The sequence below is a fragment of the Scleropages formosus genome, chromosome 15 (genome assembly GCF_900964775.1).
Source record: "Scleropages formosus chromosome 15, fSclFor1.1, whole genome shotgun sequence".
In the NCBI taxonomy this organism is placed as follows: Eukaryota; Metazoa; Chordata; class Actinopteri; order Osteoglossiformes; family Osteoglossidae; genus Scleropages; species Scleropages formosus.
Genome location: NC_041820.1, coordinates 514670 through 528054, shown reverse-complemented (window position 1 = coordinate 528054; position 13385 = coordinate 514670). Strand labels below are relative to the sequence as shown.

At 58.9% G+C, this 13385-nt stretch overlaps 1 protein-coding gene across 2 annotated transcripts; it reads left to right on the top strand.

The window, feature by feature from the left end:
• Positions 1-772: 772 nt before the first annotated feature.
• Positions 773-13064, top strand: ldlrap1b (low density lipoprotein receptor adaptor protein 1b). 2 transcript variants are annotated; one of them, XM_018746994.2, is made up of 9 exons: positions 773-1017; positions 6795-6937; positions 7657-7769; positions 7997-8111; positions 8365-8437; positions 9172-9261; positions 9989-10116; positions 10300-10334; positions 12162-13064. In XM_018746994.2, the coding sequence occupies exons 1-9, from the start codon at positions 933-935 to the stop codon at positions 12301-12303; spliced, it is 924 nt and encodes a 307-aa protein (XP_018602510.2). In that variant the 5' UTR covers positions 773-932; the 3' UTR covers positions 12304-13064. The 2 variants fall into 2 exon arrangements, with proteins under 2 accessions (XP_018602510.2, XP_018602509.2); XM_018746993.2 differs by having other exon boundaries at positions 9986-10116.
• Positions 13065-13385: the final 321 nt, after the last annotated feature.

The window sequence follows — 13385 nt, the reverse complement described above, 5'->3', positions numbered from 1 at the left end:
GGTCAGTCGGTCACGGTTGTGTTACTTTGGTCCCCCTGGTTGTCTGGTGTCCCATCGGTCCCCTGAAGCCCCCCAGGTGCCAGCGGACAACGGTGTCGGAGTTGCAGCGTGTTAATGGCGATTGAGACGAAGACACTGTCCGCAGGTAGGACGCAGACACTCCTGTGTGGGGAGCTGTTAATCCTTCACCCACATTGCTGTGTAAAGGCGAACGAGGCCGTTTCCTGGAACAACACACACAGGTTGTGTGTCACTGGTGACTCATGAACAGACCCGGCTCATAGTTAACCTGTCTGCAGGAGGTGGAAGAGTGTGTGTGAGTGTGTGTGTGTGTGTGTGTGTGTGTGTGTGTGTGTGTGTGTGCGCGCCCCCTTCCCAGCGACCCCCACATGGGTGCTGAGTCCCCTTTCAGAGCTCGGATCTTGTTCATACCAGTCTGTGCGCTGACCACACCCACTCGGAGCAGAGACACACCAGACCCGCCACCACCATCCGGAGCGTCATTACACACACACACACACACACACACACACACACACACACACACACACACACACACACGTTGTCCGCAGGGGGAACGTGCCGGGCGCCGCGCGCTCGGACACAAAGAAAGAGCAGCGCAACAATGTATCCACATGTTACTGTGACAACGCGTCCACGCGTCCGACGCCGCCGCCGCCGCCGCCGCCGCGTCTTGTTCTGCACCGCCAGCAGGGGGCGTCCGCTGCGCATCATCCGCCGGATCTACACGTGTAACGCCGCCCCTCGCGCGCACACGTGATCTGTGGAGTCGAGGGCGGCCGCGAGGAAGGAGCGCGGGGACGCACTGTCGCTCGGAGCGCGAGTTCGAGGAGCGGCGGTTTGTGTGTGAGCGCGCGCGCGCACGGCACGGCGGAGGGGCTCGCGCTGCCCGTCTCGGACCCGCCGCAGCCATGGACGCGCTGAAGTCGGCGGGCAGAGCGATCATCCGCAGCCCGAGCATCGCCAAGCAGTCCTGGGGGGTCGGCAGACACAAGAGTGAGTTCGTTCGCAGTCGGAGGGAGTCACTCCGCTCGGTGCCACGCACAGACTTAATAATAGTTTACGCGGTAGTTATATAAATGGAGTGTTGTAGTAAATTATCCTGCTGTTCTGTGTGTGAAATCAGGATCGTTAACTCTCCGTGTGTGTGTGTGTGTGTGTGTGTGTGTGTGGGAGAGAGAGAGAGAGAGAGAGAGAGAGGGCGAGTGACTGACTGACTGACTTGGTTGTCCGAAGTTGACACACATCCATCGCGGTGTGTTTGTTTAAACCCAGAGGCTCTGCTGTCTTAGCTGTGTGTGTGTGTGCGCGCGCGCGCTCGTTATTCCGTTCGCCGGTCAGCGCTGTAACCCTTTCAGCTCCGAGTTCTGGGATTAAAAAGACACTTTACTTCCAGCTCCTACTTGTGGAGACGTTGCGGCCGCACAGTGGCGCAGCGGGTAGCGCTGGGTGGGTTCGGACCTGTGTGTGTGAGAGAGAGAGAGAGAAAGTTCCCCTGATGGGCAGGCACGCGGTAGTGCCAGTGTGTGGTATATTTACATTTATTACATTTATGAGACACTTGAGTCGAAAGCGACGAACATCTCGTAGAAAATACAACAAAGTGTTCATTAGAGCAGCAGGAAGAGACACAAGTTGGATACAGACGTGCGATTCTACACTACAGTTACTGTCTTTCACCATATATGAACCGTGTTCATCGCACGAGTTTAGGGTAAGTACTTTGCTCAAGGGTACTCCAACTGGCAGTGGTGATCGAACCTGTGACCTCTGGGTCCAAAGGCAGTAGTTCTGGCCACTGCAGTACCGGCTGTCCGGCGTCTATTTACGCCCGCTCACGGTGGACAGAGGTGTGAGCTCAACGCACGCTAATAAGAATAATAATGATGATGATGATGATAACTGTAGTATGAGGACTGATTGGACCCCTGTGATGAAGCCCTCGGCGACTGGGAGGACAGCAGGGGCACCTGAGGGACGGGAGACAGCGGTGGACACACCTGGACAGAGCAGGGACAGGCAAGACCCTGCGCCCCCTGCAGGACGGTCGAAGTGAACGAGTCCCTCGGTGGATGAGTTCTCCTCCTGTAATGCCCCCTAACCCCCCTCCCCGCCACCCTGTACGGGCGGGGCCTGGCGGGATCGTCGTCCCGACGCTGTCGGCTCCCGAACCTCGCGAGTCTCGGCGGCTCTTTGATCTGAGCTCCGGCAGCCGGTCGCCCGTCAGCGCCTTCGTCACCCATCATCATCAGTGTCGGTGCTCTCCGTCTTCAAAGGGGCTGAGAGGGTGGGTGGGGGGGCTCGTTAACTATTGATAACGGGGAGGGTGGAGCGTGTGTGCATGTGTGAGAGTCCGCTGTGAACATGAGCATGGCCAGTGGCATTCTGGGAAAAGGCTCTCGAGGGCCACCGGTTCTTGCTGAGGTTGTGTGTCTCTTTCCCGTGAGAACAGGCTCCACTGTCTGCTGTGTGTGTGTGTGTGTGTGTGTGTGTGCGTGCGCGCGCGCGCACGCACCAATGTCTACCCGTCTGCAGTCCCTCATGAAGAGTCAGTGAAGCTCTTGCCTCGCCACTGAGACCCCCCCCGCCCCCCAGCGGAGGCCTTGGTTGCCAGGGGTGATAATTACACCCCTCCCACTGTCATCATGAAGCAACCGTTTAATCACTTCAAGGTTCGTGTGTCAAGTCAAAACGCTGATTAACGGCAACAAAGTCCTCGTCTCCTCGGAAACGGGTGCGCAGGACAGTAGCCCCCCCGCCCACCCACCCAGAGTGGGATTCCGACCCCGGCGCCGCCGCCGCCGCCTCCTGCTACAGCCGTGGTCGACTGCACCGCACTTCTGAGTGACAGATAGTGTCATCGCGCTACATCGGAGTCAGAAGCGAAAACGTTTCCGGTTCTCATTTTGGACCTTTTTGGAGGGGGTGGGGGTGGAGGAGCGTAGCAGTGTGGGGGGGGGGGGGCTCTAGAGCCATCAGGTCTGGTCGGTATTGGGGAGCAGATCCGCCGACCCTAACCCTGCTCCGGTGGAAGGGGACGGTCGCTCTGACCGTCCTCGCTGCTCAGTAACGGTCGTGGTTCAGGGCTCTCGCCAGGGACACGTTTCCTCGGGCCTCTCGTACCCTGGTCCTTCCTGCACCGCCTCTTGGTTCTCGGTGGGCTTTGAACTGGGCTCTGTGAGGCACAGGCTCCACCTGGGTGAGCTACCGCACATTACCACGTGTTACCACATGTTACCGCGGTGCTCTGGCAGATGATGATGCCTCGCAGCTTTTCTCCTCCTGCTGCGGATTCTTCCACCGTGTTCCCTGCAAGTTGGTTCCTGTGCCGAGGCTGTGCGTGTCACCGCCGCCCCCCCCCCCCACGCACACTTCCGCAAGCGGCGTTCCACTGTGGGTCATTATCGCAGAGCCCAGGCCCGCTGGCCGTAGAGTTGACCACTGACCGCTGCTGTTGCTGGATGGCGACCTTTGCGCCGGACTGATACGGCACAGCCTCGGACGACGACGATGGCGATGAGTTTGACGATGACCGCGCTTAGGGCGGACACAAATGAGCTGGCCCTGGATTTGGCTGGGCCTTGGGGGCGTGTCCTGGCCTGTGCCCCACCCCCCGGTGGACAGCTTGGACCGGTCTGGAACGGATGTGAGGCCACTTGGTGCGTCTCGGGACGGAGACTAAGGCTCTTAGAGGAGCTCGGAGTGTTCCCTGGACAGATTAAGACGACGTCACACGCGTGACCGGAAGGCTGCGTGAGTCGCGTGTACCTGGTGACTGGTGAGGGACACGTGAAGATGCGCCGCGCTGCTGCTCTTTGCTTGCGTGACGGCGACGGTACGAAAGACGTGTTTCGTTTTGAACGTAAAGTTTCCCGGAACGACCGTGTGGTTATTAGAAAAGAACATCCGTTCCAGACTCAGAAATACTTTTGGGGAACAAGTTTCTCATCTCTTCGCTGATCATCACTCTTGATTTGAAAATGATACTAACCCCCCCTGTCTTTCACACCAACTCACCGTTGTTGAGGTTGAGGTCCAGTAAAGTACCGCGGTAGGACAGTGGCCAGGTCTTGAACATGCAGCCTCCTGTAGCTCCTTTGCACTGTCTGTGGACAGAGCCAGAGCTGAGAAATAATGCTGTGGGCTGCAGAGCTTTTTATCGATCACGTTTATCAGTAACAGTTGTTTTGAACGATGATGTTAAAAAGTGCCGTAAATTAATACGTTTTAAATATCTGTGCAAAAAATTTCAGAGAGGAGTGTGGCGTGATGACGGTTGCTGGACTCGGGTCCAAGCCCCCTGCGCTCGCTCGCGCGGCCCGGCGGAGTGTAAGCGTCGCTCGGTGCGAAGTGCGTTTCCAGCACGACGGCTGGTGCCAGGCGAAATGCCACGTGTCGCTGGGGAGCCGTTCCGCCTCCGCTCCCCGTGTCCCGCATTGTCCGGCTCCACAATGGAGTCCGTTGTGCGTTGGGTCGCGGCCCACCCTCCCCGCGCCGCTGACCGCGGCCGGGCCCCGGGTCCGATTGCAGAACCGCGGAGTCAGTGTTCGCTCCCCACAGGTCATTTATTCAGCCTTGCAGAACGTTGGCAGTGCAGCGTGGTATTGTACTCCTTTGGGGGGGTGTGTGTGTGTGTGTGTGTGTGTGTGTCCTTTCCTGTTTCTCCCGTGGGCACGCACGCACACACACACACGCAAGGTACTTGAGTGAGCCCCCGGAATCACGCAGCATGTTGCTACACACCTTTGCTGGTGTTTCTCTACTGGATCTTCTTCCGCTCTGCTCATCTGCCGGAAGAGGCACCAGCAGGGGGCGTAGTGGTTAGAGCGAAGGGGTCGGGTTCGGATCTTTCTCCTGTGTAGACGAGCTCCGCTGCTTCTTCGCCCGCAAGTTCCTTTATCGGGACGTCTTTACTGAAAACTTATCGGGCCAAGCAGCTACCGTCAAGCGTTGCCCCGGTCAGCCAGTCCTCCCGCCTGGGAAGTCCACAAGAAGGTTTCGCGTGGTCGCGTCCGTGTCCTCCGCGCGTTCCAATTGTGACGGAAAGAAGGTTGAGGACCAGGACGCAGCATTCGCACTTGCTGAGGAGATGGGGCACCGGCTGTTTTCGTGATCACTTCACACTCTTTGTACAGTGCGGTTCTGAGCGGCTTGTGCTGCACCTGCGGTGAGCTCTGTGGTAAACTTCACCAGTGGGACGTGTGTGTGTGTGTGTGAGAGAGGCTTAAACACAGGGTCACTCTTGCAGCGCTACCCCCCCGTGTGTTTAATATTCTCCGCGGCTCTCCAGCCGGGCCTGTCCCTGCAGCGGGACGTGTCCCAGATTCCCACGTGGCGAGAGTGCGGCGTGTGCGAGTTCGTCAGGCTGCCCTTTGGGCTCCACGGTGCCCCGTCCAAGGGCCGCACGCTCCGTGACGCTTCTACGCCGTCCTCGTGGCACCGGGGGGGACGCGGCTCGACTTCAGCGAGCCGCCGATGACCCTTTTCGGTCTTCTAAAGTCCTCGCTCTGTTCCAAAGAGCCGGAGAGCCGTTTTCGAGCGACACGATGGCGACGTAAAGAACTTCCCCGTGTTTGATTTCCAGATGTTCCCACAGTACAGGAAAAGACTTCCGCAGTGCGTGTGGCTTCCTTCAGTGGTCACTCGTCGATTTACACTTCGACCGCCTGTAGCGACATGCCCTCGGGACCTCGCGGTTGGCCTGGACTAGGCCTCACGTCGCTCGGTGGTCGACGTGGAATGAGCCGACGGTGAGATTTTTCCGGAAGGCCGCCGCGGGCGGAAGAGTTAAGGGTTAAAAGCCGGCGGACAGTCAGTTTCAGGTGCTCCCGGTGCCTGCAGAGCCCAGACTCGAAGGCTGGAAGGTGATTTGTGTCGATTGTCTACAGGAAGTTCGCTGTATCAAAGCCGTTCGTATCTTCTGCCCTCGTTTATTTATAGATTCTTTCGAGATACGGCGTGTGCCCTTCGTCGGCCCTGTGCGCGCGGCTGCGCTCGCCACGGTGAGTGTGTCGCTGGAGACTCGCGCAGCGCATTCTGTCAGCCTGTCTGTGACCCGGGTTGCCCTCGCCGGCGCGGTCAATCATGCCGCTTTGGTGTCGTGTCGCGTCGCTGGTGCGTGAGCAGGTGCGTGTGGCGCAGAGCAGCGGGAGGCTTTCCGCAGGGCGCTGCCCTTTGCGTCCTTGGGCCCCGGGGCTCACGGGAGGTAAGGGAATCGTAGGCTCCGCCTCCTCGCTGCGGTCGCCGCCCGTCACGGGTCTCGTTGGGGGTTCGGACCCCGTGACGTCGTGGCGACGTGAGGGACGGTGACACTTTTTTACTGTGTCACAAACCTGGCAGAATCTGCACGCGTCCAAAAAGTGTCGCCGAGCGTGTGGACGTGCGGTTGACGCGTAGCAGCACTTCGAGAGACGCTGAGTGCAGAGCGGGAGGAGCAGTGAAACCACCCAAGTCAGAGGAACGCAGCTCTCCTGTTGAGGGTTTTAAAACCACAGGAACGCGGCGAGAAGCGCGGTAAATCCTCGTAGCGCTTGGACATGCTGCGCCCCCCTACTCTTGCTGAACTCGGTTGGAGAAACACGGCAAACTTGCACAGTAAATGGACAGCAGCGCGAGTTTCCCTTCCTGACCTGAGGCTCTGCGATCGACACGGCACAGGACCGCACGTGGTCCCTTCCCCCTTGACCCTCAGCCCCAGTGATCCCCATTAGCGTGTGCGTATGCGTGCGTGCGTGCGCGTGGACGCAGCTGACCGGTTGCGTCGCCCCCCGCAGAGCTGCCGGAGAACTGGACGGACACGAGGGAGACGCTGCTCGAGGGGATGGCCTTCAACCTCAAGTACCTGGGCATGACGCTGGTGGAGCAGCCCAAGGGGGAGGAGCTTTCGGCCGCCGCCGTCAAGAGGATCGTTGCCACCGTGAGTTTGCCCCGCCTCCCTGCCGTGGCTCCGCCCCCACGCTCCCTCGTTCGCTCCGTGATTATCTGTCCGTCCGTTTGTTCGCCCGACTTCGCGGCGCAACGCTTCCCTCTGCGTGAAAGTGCTAAGAAGTGGGTCCCGGTGCCGAACCGCAGGGGGTCCACGGACACCCGGGTGCCTCGACGGGCCGACGACGCGTCCGTTCGGCGCTTGAAGGCAGCGGCCCGTGGAGACGGATTATGGGATTATCGGCCCAGTGATTTTCCTGGGATTTGAACCCGACCCCATCTGGTGCTGCTGTTGTAGACTCTCGGAAGGGAGGTGTCCTGGAAAGACCGAGGGCGAGCGGGAGGATGCGGGGTCGCGCCCCCCTCCTTGCAGAGTTCCGCTCTGCGACCGGGTTCCGTGGCGCTCCTTCCTGTCCTGACGCAACCCCGCCCTGCCTGGCGTCAAGCGGCAGCTCGCACGCCCTTCTTCTGGAGCGTGTGCTGTAACCGTACTCCCCCGCTGCCCCCCATTCGACCGTCTCCAGCGCCTCTCGTCCCGCCGCCCTCGTCGAGTTCCTCCCGCTACTTCGGTTTCGGGTTACAGAGGCAGCTGCTGTGCGTTTTGGATGCGGTCGTGCGAGTGTCCCGCTCGCTGTCGCCATGGCGACGCGACTCCGCTTGTTTACCGGCGGTCACTCGCGGTCCTGCTCTGTTTGCGCCCTCTCTCCTCAGGCCAAAGCGAGCGGGAAGAAGCTGCAGAAGGTGACGCTGAAGGTGTCGCCGCGAGGAATCGTCCTGTACGACAGCGCCACCAATCAGCAGATCGAGAACGTCTCCATATACAGGTGAGTGGGGGGCAGGGGTGGCTTTTAATGTCACTGCCCCCCCCGCCATGTTCTGGGTTCAAGGCCTTGTGCACATTATGGGTTTTTTTTTTTTTTTTTTTTTGAATTCCACACCAGTGTGTAAATTTGTCATTTTGCAGTAATGGCCAACAGATGTTTGGCATCTGTGTGATTTCTGTTTGATTGTGTAATACCCCCTCCCCCCCCCCCCCCCCCCCCCCCCCCAGGATATCGTACTGCACGGCGGACAAGACCCACGACAAGGTGTTTGCATACATTGCGCAGAGCCAACACAACGACACACTTGAGTGTCACGCCTACCTGTGTGCCAAGAGGAAGGTGGTGAGTGTGTGTGTGTGTGTGTGTGTTCGTTCTGCTCCCACATTCCTGTACTCCCAGCAGGCCATGGACTCATACCCCACCCTGCTCCCTCCTTCCTGTTCACTCCATTTCCTCCCAGTAAGGTGGGGGCTCCAGCCCTCCTTCCCACAATCCCTTGCTGCACCCCCGCCACCCCAGGCACATCCAGAGTACAGAGTGCTCAGCTGTTACCCATGATGCATTGCGCACCCCCTGACCTCTCACTCTGTCGCAGGCCCAGGCTGTGACACTGACTGTCGCTCAGGCCTTCAAGGTGGCCTTTGAGTTCTGGCAAGCTGCCAAAGACGGTAGGTGTGTGTGTGCGTGTGCGCGCGTGTCCATCCGTTCGTCCGTAGGGGTCTGTTTATTAGGAGCGCTGTGGTCTTGACATGTGAGAACACATGAAACACGCCAGATAGGGAACATGGTTAAGGAACAGCGTTTACTTTTCCACAGTGTATTAATGATGTGGCTGCACTGCGGTGCCTCATCCTGGCTGTGTGTGTGTTTACTCCACTTGCAGATCAAGGCTGCAGTGTCTCTCTGTACCCCCCCCCCCCCACACACACACACACACACACACACACACACACACACACACACATCAATATTAAAGGGCCAGTTGGGGGTGGGCTGGGGGGGTGTTTGTGCTGCTCTTCAAAGGTCTGCTGTCTGTCTCTAGGAATGTGGAACCCCAGAGGATTGTGGGTCTCAACAAAATTGTGCATGTGCGTGTGTGTGTGTGAGAGAGAGAGAGAGAGAGAGAGAGAGAGGGGGGAGGACCTCAAAAAGCCGCAAAAACATGTCTGGGAGCAAAGTGATTAATAATTGATAGAATTAATATTAATGATCACAGGAGTTCAGATGTGCGGAAGTGCAGTTTAGCGCAGTGTGTCTCCCAGTTTGGGGGGGGGGGGGGGTGTGTGTGTGTGTGTGTGTGTGTGTGTGTGTGTGGGAGAGAGAACGAAAGGGACACTTGGACAGGAAGACTGTTCTTCCTGGAAGTGAATGGAGCCCCCACCTCTGACTGTGCCCCCCCCAGAGAAGGACAAGTGCGGTCAGTCGGACGGAGAAGCGGTCAGCAGCTCGCAGTCGGACAGCTCTGCCAGCCTGGTCAGCCTGCGGGGAGGGGGTAAGTGGGCGGGGCCTCGCTCTCTCTCTCGCTCGCTCGCTTGCTCGCCCACCCCATTGGTTCTCTTTTCCTCTTACACCGTTAGATTTCTTACCATTATTTACCCTTTTACGCTGCTGGGTAATTTTACCAGAGTAATTTATGGAAAGTACCTTGCTCAAGGGTACTACAGATGGAGGTGGGAATTGAACCCTAACCCTACCTGCTGTCCCCACTAGTTAGAGGACACAGGCAGTGTGACACCCCCCCCCCCCCCCCCCCCTCTCACCTCGCTTGAGCTGCTAACAGGAAGTCATGGTCTCCTCTGTGGCTGGTGCTGCCACTTCCTGTCTGATGCTCCACTCGCTGGAGCGCAGTTGAGGTAACTTCCTCCACCTGCCCTTTTGGAGGGGGGGGGTCACTGCGGACCTTGACCCCCCCGCTGCCCCATGTTGTCTCTTTGTTACTGTGATGCTCTGTGTGGTCACATGACCGTGGGGGGGGGACACGGGACTCTTGTCCAGCAGGGGGCGACACTTGGTAATGTGAGCTCAGCGCAGGGACCCGTGTGCATGGTGGACAGGTCTGGTGAAAGGGGACACCATGGGGTCCTGCTACTGCGGTAACCAGAACAGACCCTTTAATGTGGGTGGTGCAGGGGGTGTTTACCGGAGACAAGGTGAATTGCGGTACGGAGGAGATGGGACTGACTCTGTGCGTGCGTGCGTGCGTGCGTGCGTTCCAGCAGAAGTGGCGACCGGGACCCTGCTGGACTTGGAGGGGGGCGCCAGGGCGGCTCTGTCGCGCACACACCCCGCGGCGGCGCAGCGTGAAGAGGCGCGTGGACAGGCAGCCGAGAACAACAACACTGTCTGGGTGAGAGAGGCTCCTGTCAGTCTGGTACCTACACACACACACACACACACACACAGCTGCTCAGGCACCCTCTGGATGATGACCCCACCCCCATTTGACTCGCCTAATAATGACACGGTTAATACCTGTGTGTGTGAGAGTGAGAAACGGTTGTGTGTGAAGGTCCCTCTGTGTCCCCCACAGGAGCTCGACGACGGTCTCGACGAAGCCTTTTCCAGGTCAGTGTCCCTCGGGGTCTCTGCTCGTCTCCGGGGCCGGGAAAAGGGGCGGGGCTTCAGCGGACCACCGCTCGGGGGTCAAATTCCCTGCAGGAAATGGAGTGCGCGCGCGCGTGTGTGTGTGTGTGCGTGTGTGTGTGTGTGTGCGCGTGTGTGTGTGTGTGTGCGCGTGTGTGTGTGTGTGTGCGCGTGTGTGTGTGTGCGCGTGTGTGTGTGTGTGCGCGTGTGTGTGTGTGTGCGCGTGTGTGTGTGTGTGCGCGTGTGTGTGTGTGTGCGCGTGTGTGCGCGCGTGCGTGTGTGTGTGCGCGCGTGTGTGTGTGCGCGCGTGTGTGTGCGCGTGTGTGCGCGCGCGTGTGTGTGTGCGTGCGCGTGTGTGTGTGTGTGCGTGCGCGTGTGTGCGCGCGTGTGTGTGCGCGTGTGTGTGTGTTTACTGAGCTCCAGTGAAGCCTCTCGTCCCCTGATCTCAGATCAGTTTTTTTCACACACACACTTACAGCTGGAGCTCTTCTCCTCCACCCTGATCGGGGGACTTTTGCCGACAGCCGCTGCGCTAATCAATCCTGCGCGCGCACCCACACACACACACACACACACACACACACACGCGCGCACAGAACTGCGCTGACACTCGAACAGCCCTGAGGTATGTAAGTGGCATGGAAGTGGACGGCGAGTATTAATAAGTGACACACCCGAAGACAGTAGGAGGGTCGCAGCCCTTCAGTGTTGCCTGCATCATCTGCTGCCTGGATTCTCTCTCCCCTGAGTGGTGTGACGGCGCCTCCTGCTGGTCACACTCACAATTACAGCTGTGACGTCACACGGAGGGTGGTGGCGCTGTGGGTTCGGTTCCAATGGCGCCCTGTTGGTCGCTCCTTCTGGATTGTGTGTGTGTGTTGGTGGGTGGCCACCAGGCGGCGCCATCACGGCTCTCGAACCGCTCTGACCCCTGTGTTCTCCTCCCGCCCCCAGCCGCAGTCTGGACAGCTTCGCCTCGTCTGCAGGTAACCGTGTCGTGACCGCAGCGCCCCCTGCCTGTGTGCCACATCCACTGTCGCCTCCATCTCTGTGGACCATTTCACAGCCCACGGGCCCCTGGACAGACCGGCTCAGAATTCTGCCATGGGGGGGGGCAGTGCAATGTAGGTGGGGGGGTCCACTGGTCACAGTCCTGCTTCAGGTGTGGCAGAGTTCTTTGCTGGCTCACCTCACACGGCCGCTTCTGAGAATTAATTTTAGACCCCCCCCCCCCCCCCCATCTGCCCAACGTCCGAGGAGACCCCCTGGGTGCGTAATGAGGGTGGGGTTAGGGTTACTGTGGTGGGGGGGGCGTGGCCCCACTCTGGGGTGACAGGTGCTGTGTAAGTGACGAGCTCCTGTCACATGGGGATGAGAATGGAAGCTTTGGGTTTCCATGGCAACGGTACGAGAAGTGTAGCGTGGTGCGTTGACGAACTGGTTGGCACACAGTGTGTCTCTCACAGCAGAACACTGTAACGGTGTGTGTGTGTGTGTCTCGCAGAGGGACACAATAACGGTGCGTAAGGAGTTTGTCCTCATTAATGAGCTTAATTGACTTCCTGTTTTCTCTTTCACAGTTGAACCATCAGTGGCTCTTCATGCATGTGAAGTGTGTGTGTGTGTGTGTGTGTGTGTGTGTGTGTGTTCCGATCTGCATCAGTGGTGCAGTGCCAAAAGACGCTGTGTGTCCATCCATCCGTCCCCATCGTGTCGTCATCCACAGGCGGGGGAGGGGCAGGGTGGGGTTCATACAACGGACCACCTTCACGTGACTCCTTTCACCCTCCCCCTTGTCCCCCCCTGCAGACTCGCTGAGTCTCGGACGAACCCCCAGGTCCTGGACATTGGGCTGACCGCTCAGGATCTCGCTGTGGACGAGTGCCTCTCCCCCGACTGGGACAAACCGGACGGTGGCGCCGGCGACAGAGACGATCTTTTTGGCTTCTGAGCGTTTGGGGGGGGTTAAGGAGCAGCGCGGAACCGGATGCGGCCCCTCCCACATCTTACCGAAGAAATGTCGGTGGCGCCACCTGGTGGACGGAGGATGCGAGGGAGCCGACGCACAGCTTCCGAAGTTTGACCAAAGCAATAAGTAACTTGTTAGCAATGCAATAAGTGTTTGTTACAGTCTGTGTTACAGTGTGTATCAATATTTGATACCCCCCCTGCCCCCCACTCGCTGGACGTGCTTTCAAACTCAAGTGTTTACAGTAAAAGCGGCAGGGGGACGTGTCCTTTGTCTGGAGAGCCCTGTCCAGTGTTGCATGCCAAAGGTGTGTGTGCGCATGTGCGTGCGTAAGGGCGCGAGAGCTGTGCGGAGCACGTTTACTTTTGGGAAGACACCGGCTCTGCCCCACCCCAGCGGCCCCCGGTTCGAAGGCCACGCCCTCCTCTCAGCGCCCCGAAGCTCGACAATCTCTACTGCTGCCCCCTAGAGGACAAAGCAGCGGTTTCTCTTTGCACTTTGCTGCCCCACTTCCAAGCACACGTTTCACCGCAGTCTCACGTGATCAGGGAAGCGGATCAGGGAGCCGTGTCCTCGAGCACGCTGCCGTCGCGCGTCTTCGCGCCGTTCCAAAACTTGGGCTCTTCGTCCGCGTCGTTTCGGGTGCGGTTTTCCTGTGACGCGTTTCATGTTCTCTGCGGTCGGTGTAAATCCGACACCTTCGTGCACGGTATTCCTGCCAAACCCAATAAAGTAAATCACTGTGCTCACCTGGTGCTCCCTGCTCTTCCCTCGCACAAACGCTCCAGCGGCTCACGAGGTCGTTCGGGGTCATCTGGGGTCATTCGGGGTCAATGCGCTCCTAACCTTGGACGACCTCACTGTTTTATCTGTGTACAGTCCATGTACGTAGTTTATTTGTAACCGGACTCTTACGGTTGCCTGCAAGTTGGGGTGCAGGGGAGGGAACTCGAGATGTTCCCCCCCCCACTTTATTCAATAACACACACACACACACATTTTCTGAACCGCTTGTCCCGCACGGGGTCGCAGGGAGCCAGAGCCTACCCGGCAACAGAGGGCGT